Genomic DNA, 24,220 nt, shown 5'->3' on the forward strand with positions numbered 1-24,220 from the left:
TTTGCATTTTCTCTTACGTTGCTTATGAAGATTAGGGGTAAGGAGGAGGCTTAGAGAGACAGTTGAGAGGGGCACACTGAGAGCTGGAATGTGGCTGCTCTTCTGGAAGAGCATTAGGACTGAAAATTAAAAAGAAAAGAGAAAAAGTGCTTAAAATACAAGGCAAACTTTTTACAAGCATGTAAATAGTACAGGGCTGGAAATGAACTTTAAAAGGGGGTGAAGCCTCATCTCTAAATCCATATCTTCAGACACACAGTATACATACAGAAAACTCTCAGTGCACAGCGAGTCAGTGAGACCTGGATGCATTTGTGAGGTGGACCAGATATCCCACTTCACAATTCCTGTGCACAATTGCTGTTTGCATGCTGGGATGACAAAGACTGTGTGGAGAAAAAAATGCATCTGTGAAATGGGAGAGCAAATTTGAAGGACAAGATGCAGGTGTCATCTCTACATGGGTATTAAAGATTTTCTATATGCAGCTGATTCACTTTTTGAAACGAAGGACAGTGCCAGGCTGGAAATCAGGTTTCATAGCTCTTTGAAAATGTGATGTCTTACTGAATTTGACCTATTTACTAGTTCATTTGTACAAATACAGTGTAGCCTTCTTCATCAGGCCCCTTAACCATTACATATTATGGAATTTACACTCCCAAAGTGTGGGGATTTCTTATGTTTTGTTTTCTTTGGGGTTTTGTGCTGTTCGAATCCTTTTCATTCTGTCATATATTTCTGTCATTTGACTGTTTTTCATGCACAATTTGTCTGATAACAGCATTCACCTGTTAATTCACCTGTCTAGAGTGCATTTACAGCACTCACTGGCACATAGTGCAGACAGGTCTGAACCAGCTTACAGGGGCTGGAGTAGCAACAAAGAAAAGGGGCAGCTAAAACAGCCACACCCCACTTCTTGGTGCAGAGCTGTAGAAAAACAAGATACCAAAACAAAATGCAGGAAAATTTTGTTTATAAAGACAAGGGAAAGAAAAAAAAAAACATACCAAAACTCCCAGTTCTTTAATGTGTCTGGGAAGAGTTTTTTCCTCTAATGCTTCAAATGTTCTACAGTGTTGAAGTTATTCCAAGCTCAACACTGTGATGTATGATAAAGCACCATCGTTTATGTCTCTGTCTTCAAGAGAATTTGCCTTTTCTGTTTTCCTTCTTTAGAAACCGTGCTTTTACATATTATCTCTGCAGCACAGACTATTGGAGTTCTGGCTGAAGGAATACAATTAGCCTATTGCTGGAAATTAATCAATTTGAAATGCCAGAGGTGTTTGGAAAAATGCTACTGAAAATGCCAGTGATACTGAAAATGTCTTTAGTTTCCACACACAGCATTTACTTAAGGAAACAAAGAGATGACATTGTGTTTGACTGAAGAAAGAAAGAAGTGTGCACCACCACCATTAAGTAACTTGATGGCAATGTCCACATTTTCAAATCAGACAATCTGGGAGGCTTTGACCACAGGTATTCCACAGGAACTACAGTCCTTGGACCTCTGGGTTTATTTGAAGATCACAGAATTGTATGTTTTAAGTTAGATCCTGTTTCTCATCAATGCTCCTTAAGATGAGTTTCCTGATTGCAAAATGGGTGGTGAGAGGAGGTTATAGAAGCTCAGGATCCCACAAGCTTTGTTTTATGCTCAGCTGTCTAACAGTTCAGTCCCAAAGTGTGCAGTGTTATGGACTATGACCCCTCAGAAGAAGTAATTCTTTCCATGGCTGTGTCCATCCTTTCCTTCTGTTATATTCTGCCAAATGCAGATGCAGATACAGCATCCACAGAGAGATCTTATTGAGATCTTTACCTGCTCCACACCAATGACTGTGTCAGGAGTGACTGCAGATTGACCAAAAGATTTGTATTTACTCTCAAACTTATCCACTCATCAAGAGCCAGCTCCTGGCTTCAGTACCTCCTAAGTTTTCAAGATAGGCTTAGGAGAAGCACTAGCCTTAATTCCTCCAGAGACAGAAAACTGAATTAGAATCTAAACATGCCATTTGGGGAAGACAAACAAGGAGGTGATTACACAACCCTACAAAGACTGGCTTACTCTTCTCCCTTGCTGCCTTGTTTCTTTTTAAACATATAATTGCCAGAGAGGAACAGAAACCCAACGCACACATTCCTTGCTCGTTAGCAGAGATGTGTTTGTCTTTTGGGGCTTCCTTCCTAACTTTAAAAATAAGCAACAAAAGATGCTCATGCTCCAAGGAAGAGGACTGGTGAGGAAATGGCTGTAGTTGCAACTAGTTAAGTATGCCATCAGTGGCCTGAAAAAACCTCCTTGGGACACATAAGATTCTCCTCTACACAAATATAAACAACCGTAACAACTCTATGGCATGACCTTCAGTACAAAGCCAGCCATGACTGTAAAAGCTGTACTACAGACTATCCCAGGCTATGCTCAGATTAGCAATTCTAAGCACTGTGCTTGGAGTTATGTTAATTTTCTTTTCCTGGTAATTCTGCATTGCTTCTTACTTTAAAATACAAGCATACTTTGTGCACAGAAGAAATAGAAAAATTTGTCTCGCTATTTCCTTTTCAACCAATAATAAATATTAAGGGCACTAGGAAGAGAAAAAAAATGTCAAGGCTATCAGGCACCTTTATAATAGCATATATAACCACATCACCTGCAGCTCCAACAGATTCAAATCTTTTTCTAAAACTCTGCTGTTATACCTCCTCTCTTCAGAAACACAATTCATCCAGTTCATTAATGCAGATTGTTGTAGCAGTGCATGAACTAAAAATACATCAGAGTCAGCAAGTGACACGTGGCATTCAATGTGCTTTTTATGGCAGTAGAGGTGCTGGTGGCAGCAGGTCCTGGAGCTGAGTTGTCAGACACATTGGCAGTCATAGACAGCAGAGGATGGCAGGGCAGATTAATAACACACAGCAAGACAGAGACATGGAAGAACTTGAGTTTTTTACTATAAACAGAGAATAAGGAAGAACACTGTTACATTCACCCAATGGGATATGTGTAGTTTTAAAAACATTTAAAAGACTTTTTGTGAACATCTTTTTGTGAACTTTTTTTGTGAACTGTCTGAACACAGACTTTTTGTGAACATCTCCTTAAATGCTGATATAATTTGGGCATGTATTCATTGAACTGATGAATAAAGTCTGTGCAATTTTTTTGTGTTAGTATTATTGTCAGGCTTTATGCAGCTCTTTTATTTTTTTTCCTGGCACTCAAAATACTAATCACATCTTTCTGAAATTAACTGGGAAATGGTGTGCAAAGCCCTTCAGTGTTTGCAAGTACTCTGTTGTGGCTTAGAGATGTCATTCACATGCATCATTGTCTGGCATTGATTGTAACTGTAACAAATCAGCAAAGGAAAATATAAACAGACCAATGATATTTTCAGAATGCAGAAATTTTGCATGTGTTAAGTTGTATATTTTACCCTTTTTAAAATTTATTTCCTACTTTATAAAAATAAAAGTATTATTTCATATTAAAAGGCAATATTAATTTAATTTGAGGTATGGGGGAGTTGTGGTTTGTTTTTTTTTTTTTTAATTAATAGATAATTTGGGCCTAGAGTTTTGGCCTCTTGATAATGAAAATGAGGTTTTCAGTGCATTCAACAGAAACCTGAACACAATCCAAACATGGACATGCTTTTTTAAATATTGATAATGGCAATATTTCAGTCTTGTCCAATATAGTCCATCAGACAGGTGCTGGGAAGGGGGAACAGCATCCAGTAATTGTCAGGGCAGGCCTGGATTCAGTTGCTTGCCCCACATCCCTAGACCTAGAAACTGAGGTGATGCATGGAAGGCAGAGTGAGACTTTTGTGCACTGGTGCATCACTTCAGTTTAAAAAAATCTCTTAAGGAAAGTTCACACAGATCCTCCAATCAAGTTGAAACATGCAGACTCAAGCAAAAAGACCAGTCTAAAGCTAAAATGAATTGACTACATCTGCCCTGGAGTCTCATTTGGCTTGAAACTGTGCTGCTTATCTACAGAGATTTACCAAAGCCTGTGAGCTGGAATCACAATTACTAAAGATGCTAAAGTTATAGAAGTACCACTTAAAAACCATAGTATAGCTAATGAATGAGGGAAAGCTCTCTGTGAATCTACCTGTGCTATGGTCAGGTGTATTAACTGGTTTGAACACAATTAGACATTGCAGGATGTGGAAAATCTTCATTTGTGTGAAGCACAAGCCTTAACCAGCTCTTGTTTAGTCCTGGGTGAAATGCCACTGAGAGGTCACATTACTGCGAGAATTGTGTTGGAGACTTTAAAAACCAAGCACAGCTCTCTCTTAAAATGGGTGACTTCAGGGACAGTCAGAGGACAAGGAATGGTGGGACAAGCTCCTGGCTTTCTTCTCTGCTGCATTTAGAAAATCCAAACCTCACTAAGTCTAATTGGTCCTTAAATGCCCTCGAATTTTATTCCAGATTCCAATTACTTTATTTAAACAACTCAACAATTTATGTCATCATGCTGACTTGCATTAAATCTATCGTTATGCTTCACTGCTTCACAGAGCTGGGCAGGTAATGTGGCTGAGGCAAGCAAGGCAGCAGTGTGAATATATCAAAATCAGTTTTGTTTTGACTTCACCAGATGAGTACAAATCTAGTGGTAAAAAACAATAGCCACCTGAAAGTCAATTTTTCAGCTAAGTGTGTAAGGTGTGTGCTCTTTGTAGGATGACTGAAGTTTTTAAAATATTAACCATGTTTTAAATTATCAGAACAAGGTAATGTTTGCAGATTTCTGAGAAGATATTTTAAAATTACAGAAGCAATTGTTGGTTCACATCTAGAGAGTGATGGTTATTTGAGCATATTCATCACTAGGAGAGTAGCTCTGGAAAGAACAGAATAGCCTTTAATTAAATTAAATAGGGTTAAAACAAGACTTGTTCATGTTAACCTTCTGGTTCCAAAGCACCTATTGCTAATCTCAAATTGCTCTAACATCTAAAATGCAGCAGCATTACTTTATTGGCATATTAAGGATTTTAAATGTAACTTGTAATTTTTTTCAGTGAGCTGTAGAACTCCAAACTGCAAATCAGTAAATTATACTTTCTAGTTATAATGAGTTTACCCTGACTTCTCTGTAAAAAGTTCATATTGCTCTTACATAGTAAAGAAGATAATAGTACTTCCACTTTATAAGCAGTAAAAGAGAGGCACAAACTTGGTCGCTGCAGCTGAGGCAAAGGCCTAAAAACAATGTAAATTATTTCCAATGAGAGCATAGACATAAGTGAATATTAGCAAAGAATGTACCATGAAGCAAAGAATGTACCATGAACAGATAAAATTATTGTAATGTCTTTTTGCTTTGCTTAGGTTTGGGGCTGTGCCTTGATTAACCCAGCCATCCCAGAAGCATGATGTGGCCTTTGCACCACCTGTGAGCAAGGACACCAGGAGTTTACTTTTAAAAACAAGATTAAAAACTGATTGCTTTAGATCTGAGTTTCCAAGTCAGGCAGAACTTATAAGTGTCTGCTAAAATGTCAAAAATGCCTTTAAAATACCACCTTACAAAAGAGAAGCCTGCACCTACCCTTGAAATTAAAAGTCCCCCATTTAAGTAAATCTTTCTAGCAACAAAAGAAATTCATTACTACTTTGGTATCATAGAGAAACTGCATCAAAATATCAAATGAGGGCTGCAAGATCCAGCTTGGCATTTTTTCCATATTTTTACAGGGAAGCAAGTGCATGAATGCTGTGACTCATGTTGGTACTGTCACTGCAGAAATTACCACTGTTCCTCAAGCTGTTAAAGGTTTGCTGTTAGAGAAAAAGTGAAGAGCTTTTGTCTGAGGAGGAGGAGGAGGAGGGGGTGGCAGGCATGCATGCAGCTGTGTGCAAAGAGAGGAGAGTTAGTGGAGTTTACCTGACAGTCTGGCAATCTGGCCCCCTGGCTAGTTGTGAGCCGTGTGGCGGTATGGAGGCAGCAGGCTGCTGACAATCTACAAGAAACTGATAAATTAGACATATATACAGAGAGATTACAGAGCAAGGGGTTAGTAACAGCACTACACAGGCTAGGCATCTCAGGGAGAGATTTAGTGAGGAATGTGCTCTTGGTGCCTTATCTGACAGAAACACCTTTTTTCTGATAGCAGTGACATTGGCTGCTGCCTTTTTGTGCTTTTCAGAAGAAGCACTGGAAACATTTTTGTTTGTTTTCCCTTAGCACTGACAAATTTTTGTTTAAACAGACGGCAGTAATGGGCTGTATTCAGGATCTGGGTTTAAACCTTGTACTTCTCATTCTTCTGCTCGTCATATTGTTTTGCTCACATCTAATATGAAAAGTGTCAATAAAGCTACACAAAATGTATCAAAAAAACTCATATCCATATAAAAACAATTATGTAATTTCATTACAACATAAAAGAAAGCTGTAAGAAAGTCTTTTCAATTTCTCAACAATGCTTGTGAGATTGGTTTTTTTTTGTAGGAAAAAGGGAGAGCTTGATATAGTCAGTTTCACTGTTTTGTCTCACTTATTTTGCCAATTCACTGTCAAAGAAGTTTCCACATTAATCACCAGCAAAGCTGTATTATGGTTCTTAATTTATTAAATAACAGTAAAGCCAAATAATCCTTCATTGCTATGTTTTCCTGTGACATTCAAAATATGAAGACAGCTTTAGACTGGATAATACTTGTGGGGCTTCATGGATGTAGTTGAACAAGGCAACCCTTCTTTCTAAGTCAGTAGTGTTTACTGAGATTTCCAGATCTCAAGATTTGCTCTTTTTCCCCACAGCATTCTGGCCTTTCATTCCACTGTCTGTGTGATTCAGATTGTCACACAACAGAGACATCAGGATCTTTTCAAACATTAGAATCTGTGGGTGAAACTCTGACCCTACAAAAAATTACTGAAGATTATTTTTTGTCTCCAGTAGGACTTGCAGACTTATCATCTTTCCTGACTGCTTCAACCTGATTCTCAATCTGTTTGATGGAATGGGGTTATTTTCCCCTAAACCTTAAAAACAAGACAAGGGAACTTCACACACTTGGAAAGAATTTCTTTTTTTTTTTTTTTTTCAAGTGTTTGCTAAAAAAGCTCAATGCCAATATTCATTTCTCTTTACAATGTAGATGTGTTTCAAAACCCCCTTCTATCCTTCGCCTCAATCAGTGGAAGAACATGGAAGTAATTTGCTGTCAAGAGTGTTGAGATGGCATCAGGTACTGCAGAGCAACACATCTTCATAGCACACTGAGCATCATATCCACTGTTACAACATTTCCCCTCCATACCAGCCCACAGGGCCTCTCCCTAGTTCCTGTGAAGATCTGTGCTGACCTCCAGTGGGTAAGAGGCAAGTGTACCCAAATCACTGGTTTCTTCCTGCTTCAGCTAAGAGAGGAGGGTTTGGACCTATTTTCTAGAAAAATAAGTGCAGAGTTTGTGCTGGCACTATGGTGTACGGAAGCAGAAATGGAGTAAGAAAGAATAATCTGCCACTCTCATTTACCAGGATTATCACTATAGTACTTACTGCACCTTTTAGCAGAGGAGTGCAGGAGTTGGCAATGTATTTGAATGAGTCATGAATAGAAGGGCCTGTCATTTCAGCACAAAGCTCAACTAAAATAAGAGGTGTCTGAAGAACAGACAGATCAGGCTAACTGCAGACAGAATATTACGGCAAAAAAAATCAATTAATGCTTTATTCTATACAAAATAGTTTGTAGAAGTCCAAAGTAAAGTCATGCCTGATAGGGTATACAAGGTCATCAGTGAGGAAAGAAATACAGAATAGAATGCTGTGTGATGAAAAGGTGCAGAAAGGTTTCACTAATACAGAAGAAATTGTTCTGACAAGCTTTTCCAGAACAACACAAATGCCTGATTTATGATCCTCTTCTAATACCTCAAACATGGTGCAAATATTTTATGATGCATCTTGATCTGCTACATTTGGCAGAATGCTTGAATAGTGAGCCAGGATCTGGGAGGATTATGCAAGCTGGGTAATAACTATTTCAGTGAGCATACTCCCTTGACTTTCTGTGAAACACTATTCTAGCTGGTGTCAGCAAAGCTCTTGCAATCTGGCTCACGTTCACATCAGGACCAGATCTAGTGATCCACATGTCTTAAGATGACTGAATCGTCCTCCCACATCCTGCAGGAGTGAAGTTTCTGAGGATTATGCTAGGAAAGAGCTAAGCAGAATGCATATGGCTTACATAGACACATTTCAAATTCAAAGGAGCTTCTTATCTACTTATGTCCAACTAGCTGTGCGAGAGCTAACTTTATTCCTTCTATATTTAATCCTTTTAAGTATTTTGGAGGATTTATAACACCCTTCTCTAATGTCATAACAATCATAAAATTACTTTTCTACTAAGAAACTCCTGCCTGTATTAAGTAAATATTTGTTTCTTTCTGAAATACTCTCATGAAGGTTAAAAGTCTCAAAAAAGTTTTTACTAATTCTAATGTCACATGCCATAAAGACAAGATAAGAAAGACATGTTCATTTTTACTCAAAAAAAGTAAAAATAAATTTTAAAATCACATTGAAAGAACCCTGTTGCTTGTACTTTTCAAATATTAGGGCCTGTCAGTCAAGCTACAGAGTGAAAGGACAGTCTGTCATTTATGTAGAAGGTACTTGGGGTACAGACACAGATTACACTTTTTGCTGTGTATTCTGACACTACCACCAAGAAAATAATCAATAAAGTTATTAAATACAGGCTATCTTATTTCTCCATCATCTTCACTTGCTATTAGGAAATAAACCACTTTGGGGCAGGGGATGAGCTGATGTCAAGTCCTTTTACAATTCCATGAACCTATAACAAAGAAATTCATTTTAGTGCTCATTTCAACCAGAGATGGCAAAGAAGAGCTACTGTACACAGAAATTCACGTGCCAGTTTTCACTGAATTCAGCAGGATTTGTGCCTGCAGAGTCTTGTGACGCTATCCAACAACACCTACCACTGGCTCTGTTGCAAATGTGTCAGTCCTGATTCAATTTTTCAGTTCCTGATATTTTAGCCACTTGCACAATGATGGTGTAAAGGGCTCAGAGATTTCCTCTCTCACAGATTAGCCACTGCTGGTTTTCCTTTGGAACCTAATGCCTAGTCCTAATCAGGCTAATCAGCTCCTGATGTAAGAGCATTTAAAAAACAACCAGGCTCAGAGAAACTACATCTGCTCACATGAGCACTGAGTGTGCTGCTATAAATTATCTGCTGAGAGCAAATCTCACCAAAAAGAGAGTATTTTCCTGTGTTTCCCTTTGGCTCAGCCACAAAAACAACATGTTTCCCTGGTGTCACAAGATGTGCTCTGCCCTCCAGTCTGTGACCTGGGTGACTCTAGCCAACACAGGTCTGCTTTATTGGGTTATTTGTGTCTGAGATGGGCTTGCCTTCTGTTGACATCAGCAATGTCCTCAGTGAAAAATCTACATGCAGGCATTTCCAGTCCCACCTGCTCAGGACCCAGCACACTGCAATGAACATTTCAGCACATTTTGACTCTCAGTAAATTCCTAATCTCTACGCAGTGCTCTCAAACAGCTAGACTACTCAGAATCCCATCATAAGCATAAAAGACTTTTAACTGCACTATGTTCAGTTAATCAATGAATTTTTTTTTCCTCTTTTATCTGAAAGGGTAAAATTGAGAGCCAAACAGCACACCAATCAACAGGTACTGTTACATATTGTGCATTTCCGATATGAAAACACAGGGAAAAATCTGTTCTTGGTAAATGAAAATCTGTCAATAAATGTTTATGACCAAATGTTAGACTGAGGCTTTTTCAGTCTGTTAAACCTTTCCTACCATCGCACTGAACCACTTCAGGCCAACAGAATCTCCTTCTTTCCTAGGTAGAAGTTTTCAGGCTGACTTTGTGTTAAGCTACCCAATGTCAATTGAACTTACTTCACCAAGTCTGAGGAATTTGATAACATGAAGCTGTTATTGAAAAATCTACTTGCAAAGAGAAGCTGTCTCCATTAATATGGTCATGAATTGTTTTCATCCCTGAAATGTCAATTTAATGGGAAAGAATGAAGGGGTAATAGCATGAGTTTAAAGTATTGGGCAAAGAACTGATCAGTAGCCTTCCAGTTGTGCAGATGTAAAAATGTGTCACATCACAGAGCAAGACCTACAAAGACAATAAATCAATCCTCTCTGCTCAGAGGTGAGAAACAAGGAAAATTTCCAAACCAAAAGACAAATGTGAGATGTCAAGAAGAATGGAGCAGAGGGTACTAAGATGCTTGCCCTCCTTGCTGAGATTTGTAGAGTTGCTTTCAAGCTGCAATCTGACAGGATGAGAAAAGTCCTCAAACTGTTTATGTACAGAAGTGACAAGGACATAAGTTTATAGAATTATTTGACAGTTGTTTTCATTTATAATTTATCTTCATTTTTTCAAATGAATGCCAAGAAAACTTTGACCTTCCTCAAGGCCAAGAGGAACTTTAAGAGGCAATAGTTATCACAAAGAACAGCTGGTAAGAGGACAGCTGTGACTTACCTTCAGAAAAAGCCACAAACAATGGCACAGGTCAAAGATTAGAAGAGTCTCTCCCTTCTGCTTCCAGGGTCAGTTTGAGTCTGTAAATAACACAGTTACCTCTGCCCCACACACAGCCCCAGCAGATCAATCTGTCAGCTGAAAACTGCTCCACGTTTCTGCAGGCTGCCCTGGAAGGAAAGGGCTCTGGTGGAGCAGCCACTGGGTTCCATCTGGAGCCTGGCTGGCCTAACTACCTCCAGCTTGCTCAGAGCAGGATTAACTCAGCTTGCCCCGTGAGCAAAAGAAGTGCAGGAGGTCTGGCCCTTGTGCAGAGCCATTCTACCACTCCATGAGGGGCAGCCCCATCCTGGCACAGCCGCACACTGGCAGCCAAATCAGCTTCACCAGGTGCTACTTAGCTCCTGCACACTTTCCAGCACCCACATTATCTGTGATTTTCCACCATCTCAAGTCTATCTCAGTTCCATTAAACTGAATAATGGATCACTGCTTGGAGATAGAGAAATGTGTCAACCGAGTTCTTTTTCAGCTTTCCTCATGGTAAAGATAATCTACTATGAAATTCCCATGTTGAGAGTGCAAGTACACAGGTAACCCACATTTTAAGCTTGCTATTCAGGAAACTTAATAGCTTAGATTACTTCTAATTGGAGAAGTTACAACAACAATTAATTCTTCCACTACTTATTTCTTAGTCTTCTTAAAAACTATTTGAAGAATAGGAGATGTGAGCATGCTGCTGAACTCCCATTAACTACCAGTATCTATACATTGCCCTAATGTATAGTAGTAGACCAGCAGTAGGATGCATCTAAAATCCTCATCTCCTATCATCTCCCTATGCCCCTCTTCTTTTTCTTGAAAAGCAGGCTCAGGAAGGTTCCCCTGTTTCTACAATCACAAGCTCCTGACACGGGTCCTCCTTCTGCTCCTCCTCCTCCTCTGGACTTTAGGACAAGGTCAGGCAGAGTTAACTTAACAGAGGGCTTGCTGTTAAATGCTTCTCAAGAGTAAGAGCAGGTAGGGAGTTTAACTGCTATTTTCTTCTGGCATTTAGGGAAATGCTGTCTGTCTTGATGATTTCCACAGGCAGACTCATGGAGCATCACTAAACACTTCACGCCCTGCCTGGCACACAGCACAGACAGTCCTGGTTTAGCAGGTCACTGATTCAGGGGCTTTCCAGAACACATCAGTTTTCTTGGCTATGTTCTAGTGAGTTCTTTCATCTATAGAGCAGCTATGCTATATGGAGTGCTTTTACCCCTAATTTCCTTATTCTGCATGACTTCACCCATATTTTCTTTTTAGACCTAAATTATCCAAAATCTAGAGAGCTGTTCCCCCATCAGTTCACTTGTTTCAGTGGTAATGTGCCTGCTAGCTCAATGTATAGAGATAAAGCCATATCCCAGCCTTGCCTTTTCCTGTAGCTCATATTAAGAATAGCTTTTAAAAAAGAAATAATATCTCATTGTTAACAAAATTAGTGAAATGCATTTTTCTCCAGTTACAGGCTCAGAACATTAAGAGCTTTCTTGTCAGCTCTGTAGCCTTTTTCATACTTTCTATATCACGACGTGCTTATGTTATTTCTCAAATGGTTTCTGTGAATGCTTTAAATAATTCCTCATTAAATCTACTGAGAACCTAAATAATGGGTTAGTAAAACAGCAGAAATGGAAATGGCATAAGCTGAAAAATATATCTTCAGTTCCTTTCTTTCATATACAGTTCATAAAAAGCACATTTAGAAAGGTCTGATGATTCATGAAACACTTACTAAAAGACACACACATTTTTTAAGCATTTCAAAAGAGGAAAAGAAAGGTCTTAATATTATATAAATCATCACAATTCAATCTTGTTTTTTACCATGGAAACATAAGGATACATTTCAGGTCACAAAATCATCCAGAACAAAAATACTTGCACTATTATATGGATAAAGACGAGCCTGATCCAAAGTTTGAAGTCAGTGGGAACAGTAACTTTAGTAGGCTTTGGAAGAAACAACATAAGTTACAATTATAAGATTCTTATACCCCTAAAAAATGCAGACAGGGAGATACTTACAACCAAGGACACTAGTATTGTTTAAAGAATTTCTGTGAGCTTCCTCCAAACACCACAACATCCCAAGGAACTGCTCTATTAGAGAGCTAAAATGTCAGCATGTCTAATTTAAACAGAGACTGATATCTCTTTTGCCTAATTTATGAGGCAAAGAGCACAATGTTGAATATTCCTGTGTATTTGATGGCAAAATTCAGCAAGTCATGAAACTACTTCAAACCTTGTAATAAAAGAAAATAAAGATGGATGACTTCTGTCACCAACATTGTAAGGATATTTCAACTCTGTTTTAGTTAATTGATTGGATTGGATTTGGACTGGATTCCAAAGCCTAAAATTTTCATAGAAAGCAACAAATATCTGGTAAAATGCCTTAAAGATTTGATGTGTCATCTGTATACCTGTTTAACTAAATAAAAAAACCAAAAAAACCAAAACAACAAAACAGAAGTCTACATAGGACTTCACTGGAGACTTCACTTCAACAAATGATGCTAATGTAAACCATTCCATCCAGCAATGATGTCATAGCTTAGGTAGAGACAGAAATGTCAATAACCTTTTAATGAAAATATACAGCAGTAAGGCATAGATTTCACTGCAGTCTTTTTTTAAATTATTATTAAATGTCTTATTAAACAAATCAGGTCTTCTATGAAAAACATTTTATTTCAGATTACTTTCTTTATAAAATGAAAAAACATAAATAAAAAATAAACTAGACTTGTAGAACTGCAGTGAATTCATGCCTTAATAGCTAAATCATATTGAAGTAGCTAAATTATATTGATCAGCATGAAATGTATGAGTTTGGTCTCATCAGTGGCAACTGGAAAGCTAAATGCAAGAGAGGAAAAGCACAGAGTGAAAAGGTCCTGTTCACAGTGGCACCAAGAGGTAAAAGTACATTTAGCCAGCTGAATTCTTCATCAGTTACAGCAAACCAATGTCCTTGGCAAGGACACTGTTCCTCAAATTCAAAATGGTCTCCACAGGGACAACACACCATGCTTGAAGTGGCATAAATATGCAGTGCTCATTAAGCTGAGCTAAATGAGCATATCAGATGCAGGACATGGCCCTGAGAGCAGGAAGATATATACATGGATCTGTATATATGCACTGACACCATTCATCAAACAATGAACACACACAGACACAAATATGGCATGTTCACAGAACCCACAGGAAACAGGACAATGCAGAACAAAAAAGGAGAACACAGATAATAAGTAAATAATGATTGAGTTATCCCTTTTGTGAAGAGCATCATATTCAGGTTTAAAAAAAAACCCTTTCATGTGACTTTTTAAAAATCCTACTAAAAACATATTAAATCCATTTTTCATGAAGAGCAGAGACAGATGAAACCAATATTGGTGGAGTCTCACAACAGCCAGTGGTCTGTCTGATTGCACAAGCTCAGAGAAATCTTGCAGGTGCAGGATCATCACGAACACAAGTACATTCCCAGTGGATAAAAATATAAAAAACTTTCTTAGAAGAATCATCCATGGATCTCTAATGAAGCAAAGGACAATTTGTACTCAAACTAAATTTGTGTTACCAGAATATAGCTGGGGGCGGGGAGGGGGGGAGGTTTGTTTTGTTTTTTTGTTTTTTTAATAATGGTTCTGAAGAACTTCCATGCTTTGATTGCTTGGATGAAGGAAATCAAACTTTCCTGAGAACAATTCAGAATAGACCAGCCTGACTAGTTAAATATTATATGGCTGCATAGCTTATATAATAGTGGGGGCTTGGTTAACCACCTGTCCTGCTTTTCAAGATAAACTTTCACTTAATGTACAGAAAAATCCACATTGTTAAGAGCTTAGTATAAAATTATCTGACTTAAAATCAGCACAGAAAGGAGTATCTAGATCCTAACCATGTTGATTTTCCTCTTCATCAACCTATAAAATTCATTCCCAAAAGAGAAGTACGAAATATTTAAAACTCCTCACTGTGTGACCCCAGCAATCATAAAGATCTACAAAGCACCCCCCTGGAAAAATTAATTTCTGAGCTGACAGTGTTCCTCAAAGGACTTCCTCCACAACCATTGATAAAAGAAGCTGTGCTTTCTGTGTTCAGATTTCTGACAGTCCTGCTGTTTCAAAATTGAGACATGCATAAAAAAGCAAAGTTGAGATACTGGAGTAATGCCTACAGCAGCAAGGCTTAGAAATCTGTAAGGCACTTTCACTGATACTTCAACTTAAAAGCAAAGCTGAAACTGGTAAAATATTCCTAAACAAACAAAAAATGTGCACAGCTAAAGACCTTGAACATAAGCCCTTTTCACCACACAAGGAAAGTGGACACAAACCTGCTATCAAAAATGTATTTCCCTGACCTTTACACAGGCACACCTCTCCAGACAGCGTCCTCTGTGCAGAGAGGTGTCAGCCTGAAAATCTCTGCTCATTTTCCCAACCCCTGCATACAAAGAGGGAGGGAAAGGGAGCTTCTACTCACAACACACCTTTTGAAGAGGATTTCCCACACCTTCACACTACTTAAACAAGATTAAGCAAGAAGGAGGGGCAAAACCAACAATCTTGCCCCACATGCCAAGCTCCACTTTAAGGTTATTTAAAGGAAAATACAGAAGGAACATGAGCTTCTGATTACACAAAGAATAATCTTTTATAGAATATATTGGAAAGTCACAGCTAAAACACTGCGCTTTCAAAAAAGCTCAAAATCCAGAAAGAACAAATATTTTAAAATAGCTTGAGAGTGTATTCCTCATCCCTTGAGCCAAGAGGGGTTACTCAACACCCCACATGGCCAATCAAAAGTCCTTAATTCCCTACAACACTAAGTACCACCCTACTCAGAAAGACCCTCTGCTCCTTGTTGTGTTAAATTGTGTTTGTGCTACATCAAACAGACCAATGTATTCCCAAGTTTCTTACCTATTCTTCACATTTTAAACCACTCTCAGTGTAAAGGTAAGTTGCAAAGACAACTCTTAAGCAACCTCCCTTGAGCTCCAGCTTAAAGATTTCATTATAAGACTTCCTAGGACCTCAACATTTGGGTCATTGAAATTTTTTATTTTCATTTTCCTTGTTAGCTTTAAAAAATACTCTCCACCTACAAATGCTGTAAGTTAGTTCTTGGTGACACTCGAGGAAGTGCCTTTGGGACAGAGTTTTTACAAATAAAGGTAAATTTTATGGTAAGAATGCAAACCAACAAACAAGTGCTAGTTATCTGTATCATATTGTGATCCATATTTGATTTGCTGTAAGTACAGAGCTACGTCAGAAATTAATCTTGGATTATTTTTTCAGTAAGAGTAACTATTATGTACTCTTAATTATGTATGGTAGGTGGTGAGCTCAGTGCCTGAACAGTTGCTATATTATTATGTGGCATTCTTTGTGCTGTCTTTATCTTCCACATCAGTCTCTTCTTGTGGGAATTAAATGCCAGACTGTAAATCACTCTTGAAAGAGAGTTGAAAAACAAGTGTGCTTTCAGGTTGAATGTTCTTCCAGAAATGAGTGACCCTACAAAACCACCTAATTTTGCAGATTTGTTCTTTTATGGGGTTTTTTTAGACATTTTCAGAAGTATCACTTTATGAAATGGTTTGTAACAATGAAAACCAATTAATCTAAACACTACAAAAATACAAAATTTTGACCATAGCAAACTAGCACAGTTCTTTTGAAATCCATGTGTCTATCCTGGCTTGGGTGAAACAAATGTCTGACCTCAGCTGGGCTTGGAATTTGAGGGAAATGTGTTACATTTAAGGCTGCTACATTCCTTTTCCTATTGTGATAAAATAAAATAGAAACAATCATACAGATTTCTCTAAAAGGAAGGTTTGCTCATTATGATCTCATTATCTGTATTCCTTCAAAATATGACATACTTTACTTTTTACAGTGTTTTCCTGTGTGGGATTTTAAATACTAAGCATGAACAATAGGGGAAAGAAGCATCCACCACATTTTGTTTGGAGAGTGCTCCAACAAAGGAGATTCTCAGGTGGTTTGTTGTTGACCCTGAGTGAAAACTGCAGCCATTGGTAACTGTCCTTCTTATAACCTGTTGGGAAACCTTTTACTTCAGGTACATCTTCTACATAAGGATCTTGATTTAATTTTAAGCCAAAATAGCAGAACTTTATATTCAACTTTTGGAACTACCATGCTAAAGTACATGACAGAGAAAAGAGTGCTGTCGAGGCAGATACTACAGGAGACCTTTTTACTCTTGTTCTTTCCTTGAAGAGGCTGAGAGAACCATACTTCATATTTGGGACTGTGGTATATTAAGAGTCACCTAGTGACTTCATATTCAAGGAGTTTGAACACAACTGCAAAGGGAAGGTCATTTTTCAGTGTTACACACTGCCAAACCTAGCACTAGGCTTTCTATATGCCCTGGCTTTTTCATGTAGTTAGGAAAACAAATACAAACACATCCAAAGATGGGCCGGAATTGTGCTGGGCACATACTGGCTGTTATCAGAAGAATAAAGACTTGAAAGAGTAAAAATACATGTCAGCAGAAAAAAAACAAAGAAGAAACAAACAACAAAGTTAAATGCATGCCATTACCTAGGAGAAAGGGAACATGATACTCTGGAAAAGCGCCGAGTGGTATTTTTAGCCCCTGTGGGCAGTTAAGAGCTATTAGTTCCATTAGAAAGCCCAGATCAAGTCGTGCTGTCACAGCTTTGTGGCAGAGGTACCTGTATGCCGACCTAAAGCCAAAGGCATTCAAGTGGAAATAGAGCAGAACATGACAATCTCTCCTCGCTTCAGAGGTCTTCAATTCAGCTGGTCTTCCTCTGAAGAAGGCTGCCAAAAGCAGCCCAGCTTTCCCTCTCCAGCAGCAGACAAAGTAAAGGCAGCCTTTTGTGCCAAGCACCAAGTCCAGAGAAGGAGCAAGAGAAACACGGGGCTCATGGGGCAGAGGAACCTGTCCTGTTTGTCCTGCCACCAACTTCAGCTATTCTGGCTCTTGGTCTCCATCTCCAACCAAACACATTGGCAGTTAAAGCCTCCCAGTCCCCACATCCCTGGGAGCTCATGAAAGGACAGGGAAGCTCTCACATCACATGGGTGAAAAATTCTCGTGAAGGAAATAATTCACAAATTTAAAAGAACAAAACCAAAACGTGTTTCTGTTTAATGTAGGTTTGATTCATTCTTACTCTGCTCCTGGGGACTCAGCCTCAAGCCAAGCTACACTTCGCTCCAGAGTGTTTGAGTTTGGATGCTACTTTTTTGCACCCTCACTGATGAAAAAGCAGGTGTGGGTTGCTACAGTTTTTGCTGCCTTGCTTGACTGCAAAAATCATCTGAGAACAGAAGCTCTTTGTGAGACAAGGCTTTTAAACATTCTCAGTAAAAGCGGCAGAATAACATTCTTCACTGTTCCTTACTTTCAGGACACAGATAATTAGACAGATGGTGAAAAAATCCTTGGTGCATCATTCCTTTCATCTGTTAACAACAGTAAGAAATCTTCCAGAAACTGGTAAAAACAATGATGAATAATTCCCTGCTTAATCCTGAACTTGGTACTAACCTGGTTCTGCCAACACCGGAATCTGAATGCTCAGAAAAATCTCGGGTTTGGACCTGTCAGTTTCACGGGCTGAGACTAAAGCCATGTGATGGCATAAAATTCCGACAAATGCATTCAGAAAGCTGAGATTGTTGCAGATTCACAAGGACAACTGTAACATAAATCACTGACCTTGTCTCAAGACCCTTACACTTTAAATATGTAGAGATGTACCTAAAGTGACAGGTAAGACTCCAGACAAACAATTTTCTGAACAATTCTACCATTCAGGCTGCTTCATCCTTTGGTCTCTGTTACTGGACAAGAAGACTGTGTCAGCATTTCTCAATCTGCGGTCCACACATCTGTGATGTTCCATAAGATATCAGATGCTTCCTTCCCCCCACTCCCACATTTTTCTCATCAGGAGACAGCTCTTTGATTTATTTACTGCAACACACTCCAGAAAAAAGTCTTGTTTAGACTCTCTGCAGTTTTACACTTGTCCTCTGAGTGGGTGTTACTTGCACGGCACTACTGAAAGGCAGCTCTGACACTGATGGCACTAGGTGTGAAATATAACCTACTACAAGGTACTGCTCAGCTTCCCAGAATAAACATTTACTTGAGCAGAAACTACTTTTATGGGTTTTAGTTTTCATATTTTCTACTTATGCTTTTTGTGTGTAACATATTTCAAAACAAAGTATTAACAAAATTACCACCAGACAAGACTGTGCCCAGTTAAAGGCTAAAGGTCCTGCTCAGGTGCAGAAGATAAGAAATTATTAGCTGTTTTCTCAGGAGAAGAAAGCTATCATACCTTTAAAATGTCATCCCAGTTTGCATTTTCTTTCTACGCCTCATTTGAAGCCAATGCTACATTTTGGCAGGAAATTAAGAGCAAAACCTTCCAGCACAGATTAACTTCGTGACTCAATTTGTATAAAATAAACCTTCTGTGAGTTGAACACCACCCTTTGGAAAAACCTGACTGAATGCTCCAGGGTGAGAAGAGGGCTGCTGTGGAGGCTCCTGTACACTTCCAGCCGCTCCCTCGCTGGTCCTCAGACATCTGACTCCTCTATCCTGTGGGATTTGTGTCTTCCAGGGGGACTACCAATGCCACCGCCAGGCTAAGCTCCACCCAGGCACAGGGGTGCAGCCTCTGTGGATGCCAGTGGGATGCACCCACATATACCACAGCAGGACTTTCCCCACTGCATCTGAAACCAGTTTGGGCCGCTGCCGGCAGAATGTCATCTCCTGCCACCCGTGACACAGGAGGAGACATTTTGCTTTTCAAGAAGGTGCCCAAATTAAATTGCATCTGCAGTGCTGGGAGGGTCCCCTGCTCTGCTAACCACTCAGCACCACATGCACCCAAGGAAAAAATGTTTACCTGGTATGGCCACGGTTAACCTTTTTTCCTTGCTGAGACGGTGCCCATGGATGAATTCACTCATGGAAGGGGGGCCCCTCAGAAGATATGATTCTGTGGAGGCGGGATGAGGGGGGGCTCTTAATAATTTCTGGAGGTAGGTCCCTGAAGTCCTGGGATGGCTCTGATCACAAAGGGAAGGTGAGAATAGTCTTGCAGGAGATCCAAGAAAAATACATATGGAAACAAAAGAGTTTTACTTTAATTACCTTTCAAAGCCTTACGAATGACAATATAATCTTAACTTGCTTTACAGGTAAAAATCAACTATCGTTGACACCCCATGTCATTTCCAGAGCAGGACACCTAGCCTGCATTGGAAATCCCTCCTTCACCTTAGGGAAGGAGGAGATGAGGTTGAGTTGTATCTCAGCATCCTCAAGTCACCTTGTACAAGGTTCCCTGATTGTTCTCTTGGTTTTGCATTGTGATTAGAGCACACAAGAAAAGGGGATGATTATCTAGGACTTCTCTAACAGAGTCCTCTTCATCTTCAAAACTATGGAGATGCCCACACCTAAAGAGTTTTGGCAGGGGCAGGCACAAGACATGAGCTCACTGCTTGAACAGCAAAATATTTGCATTAGGTTATGAATGGCAGCCATCCCCTTCAAAAGGTTTCTTGCTCCCATGTAGAAAAATTGATCCGAGTGAACACATCCATACTCTTTTCACACTGATAAAGAACAAGTGAGCACCAGAGCTTAACAGAGAAATGCAGCTTCTTTCATGTTAAGCACTAAAATGCTCATAGAGCACAAGCCTTCTTTTATTTTAGATGCTCATTATGGAAAACCATAGGGAAAACTTAAAGAAAACTTGTTAAAGAAAATACATTCACACTTAATATTAAAGACATACAAGATGCACCGAGACACTGACAGAATATAGTTCAAAACACTGCATTCAGAAGGAGGAAATAACAGTGAGTAGGTGGATCAGAACCACATGTTGCCAGGCTTTGAATTTCATACTCATATCCTCCCCACCTCCTTCTCCCCAGCCAAAGGACAGAAAGAAAAAAAATAAAAGTAAAAAAAGGAATCATTATGTTTATAATTCAGTGAACGACTTTAATGCAAGTCTGGCTACTGCACTGTACTGTAAAGATCACTGCATGCATACCTTTTCCTCTGAGTGCCACTGCTGACCAGTAAGTTTGGTTGCTGTGGGCCCTGACTATGCAGGAGGAAAGTGTCTATGCTTGGCACGGTGGCTGATGCCTCCTCACTTACTTTAGGGCTGCCGATCTTGCTCTTTCCCAGCTTGCCTTTGCTGCGTCGCGATTGCTCGTGGTCGAACTCTAAATCCTCCAGTCGCTGGGTCAGGGCAAGTTTTTGCTGGATAGCCATGCGCAGCAGAGAGTTCAGGGTCTTCTTCTCATCCTCCGCAGCCGCCAGCTGCCTCTGCATCTCATCCAGCTGTGTGACATACTCATCACACCTGCAGAGAAAAGGGCAGAAATCTGGGAAACGGCCCAAGAACCGACTCCACCAGTGGGCACGTTCCTGGGCTTCTGTTATAGAGACAGACTCAGATCCCAGCTTTTCTGCTCCTAATCCTGGCAGCAGGCAGCCTGAATTCTTCTGTTCCCACTCTGAATCAATTTGGACTTGGATCTGAATGTCAGCACTTCCCATTCAGCAAGATAACCTGTGCCTATACTAACACAGTCTATGACAATGTAACATGTTTCTGATGCAGATAAAAAGCAGTTGGAGGGGAGTATGGGATTATTTCCACTTCAGACCACAAATAACAATTTTGGGTGCTGCTTCTACCAGTAAGTAACTATGGATAATAATGCTACCAATTAGAAAATATTATTTTCCACAGGCAGTAATATCCACTTCAAGAAAGTATTACAAAAGAAGACTGCAAGTAGTTTGAACACTTGTACATCAGATTTTGTGAAATGAGAAACCTTACGTTATTTACCCTTGTTAACCACTTATTACCATGATTACCATTAGTTACCATTGATTGAAAGGATACTATTAGGAAACCCCACACCTGGAAGATATTTCACATTTACTGTTGAATTTCTTGGAGGTGTGTTCATCGCTACTCCTTTTTAATCCTTAGCCTTTTTTACCCACATGAAAAATTATCTTTTAATTTGCTTTAGATCTCTGAGAACTAAAACCACCTTTCTTATGATTTTTTTTATTTAAGACCAAGTTCAATTTATTTCTGCTTTTAGCAAAACTTCCCAAAGTTAACAAGAAAAGCAAGGCATTGCAAAATTGTCTTAAAGCACTTTTTGAAGTGAAATAGCTTCAGTTTGACAGCAATAGACCATCTAATCAGTAAGAACCAAGAGCAATAAAAATAAATGTATCCCAGCAATGAGATGCTTCACAGACAGCAGTACTGCCTGACCATCAGACACTTGTGGAAACACCCAAGGATTTTTCATGTTGAATTATGCAGTTTTCACCATATCTCCTTCCCACAAGATCTGGGTGAATATAAGTAACTTTTCTGTGTAATTGCAATTGTGTAATGGATGAGGATGTAATTTTATCCGTATCACTTACAGAAAGCAAGCATAGAAAATAATTTTAGTCTTCCTTATCAAAATGTGTGATGCAATAAACCCTTGAATTATTGCAAACTGAGGGATGAAAGTCATTTCTCTGAAATTTTAATCTTCCCCTTGGGAAACAGAAACAAAGTATACTTGAAAATGCGTAGTTAGTTATTCTTCACACACAAATACTTATATATATATTGCACTTCCCTTTTGAACAATTCAGGCACTGCAAGCAAAATTACCGTGTCAGATACAGCTTCATCTACAGTTTCAGTATTATCTTTTTTCCACAGGACCTTAATAAGCATGATTGTTGCTACCCAAGCCTCGAGGAAAAGAGGAATTTATGAAATGCCAGTTGGTGCAAAGCCAACTTGCACACCTATTTCTACTCCAAGCTGTGAGATGTATGTTGTTGCTTGAGTCAGTTTCCTTGACAGAGACATGAAATCAGTGTTCTGAATATTATAGTAATTCCTATTTGAAATTAATTTACTTTAATGTCTGTGTTATCAGAGTTTTAAAGCCTCATTCTTGTAACCAGATGGGTCTTCAGTCCTTGTCCTTTACTCTCTCCTGCTTTCCTCTTAGTCCAGGAGATCTCATTTGTTTCCAAATATGTTTCCTATTGAAAATTTTTAGATGCAACACCTGTGGCACACTGCCACTAGAGGAAAGAATTGCCTTCCATTAATGTGCCAATACATCAATTTTGGTTTTGGAAAAAGATTGATTTTTCTCAGGCATTAGAAGGTGGTTTTGGTATTTGCACATCTGATTTGTAAAACAGCCCAACCAAACAGTTAAGAAACATGTGCCATGAAGGTGGATATTACTGATGCGGTCTTAGATTAACTTGCTATAAACTATATCAAGCTGTCTTGAGAAATCTGCATATACTAGATGCTATTAGCTGGTGTCATACTTGAGACAAAACCAATCTCATGAATACATTTTCCAGCTGTTCTGATTAATTATATGTCCTCATGTCCTTCCTACAAGTGTCCCAATAAGAGCAAACCTGCTTCTTTTTTTTGAGAAAGTTTAAAAGAAAGGTTAAACCTAAATCATGCAAGTAAAGGCCTCAATTAACTTTAGAAATTGCTGAATTAACAGCCTCAGATCTCCTGGAATTTTGCAGCAGAGAAGGTTATTCTCTGTAGTGGGAGGTAATGACTGCCTTTAGCCATAACATTTCCCTTCACTAAGATATTCCCAGCTATGTGCAAATGTGGGATAAAAGGAGAAGTGTTTCCAATTAAAAAATAAAAAGTATTGCACACATCTATATTGCCTTTTGCCCACACATTTGATAAACATCCACCAAGTCTCACAGAAGAAAGAAAAACGTTAAGGATCTCCCAAGAGAAAAAGGTAAAGAGCTCCTAGGAAAGAAGACTTCCAGCATGGCAGAGACCATTTCAGGGCTCCAGGATGCTCCAGGGCTCTGAATCTGAACTTCCTCCAGGGTGTTTCAGGAGGGTTCAAACAGTGATAGCAAAAGTTAGGTTATGTCCTCCTGAGTCAGAACTCTTCCCCAGTTTCCCTCTTGCCCCAGGACAGGTTGTAAGCTGCAAGTGACTATTAAATAAACAGCGCTGTTTTCTTGCTGTCTGCTGGTGTACTTAGAGCAAAAGTCAAGGTTTCACCTATTTTTCATTTCTCTCATCTCAGAAAGGAAGCAGACAGACACAAAAGCCCACTTATTTTTTATGAACTGATCCAAGAAGCTTATAGAGGATTTTAAGTGATTTCTGGTTCCATCTATCCCTCTCGTCTAGGAACATAAACCAAATACCAAATCAGGCTTATGTGTAATTTAGGTAACATAAATCATAGCAGAGCTTGAGCTAAAACCCGGCGACACTGACAGTGACAGGTCCCTGCTCTAACTAGATAATCATAATTGTCTTCTGTTCAAAAACGTTTTCTCAGCTCCAGGATCTGTTCAATCTTCCTACTCAGTCTCTTCAGCACACATTTTTCTTTTAAAATTATCATAAGAAAATATTTTGATGGATAAAGAATAAAATCCATGCA

General features: G+C 39.1%; 1 protein-coding gene across 1 annotated transcript in view; it reads right to left on the bottom strand.

Annotated features, from left to right (window-relative positions):
- BICD1 (BICD cargo adaptor 1) overlaps nt 1–24,220 on the bottom strand; it is a 167,233-nt gene that overhangs the window by 5,665 nt on the left and 137,348 nt on the right. Inside the window, 3 exon segments of the mRNA XM_064420947.1 lie at nt 1–119; nt 19,606–19,796; nt 20,770–21,087. Coding sequence (XP_064277017.1) covers nt 1–119; nt 19,606–19,796; nt 20,770–21,087 — 628 coding nt within the window.

This window comes from Passer domesticus, chromosome 5 (genome assembly GCF_036417665.1).
Source record: "Passer domesticus isolate bPasDom1 chromosome 5, bPasDom1.hap1, whole genome shotgun sequence".
In the NCBI taxonomy this organism is placed as follows: Eukaryota; Metazoa; Chordata; class Aves; order Passeriformes; family Passeridae; genus Passer; species Passer domesticus.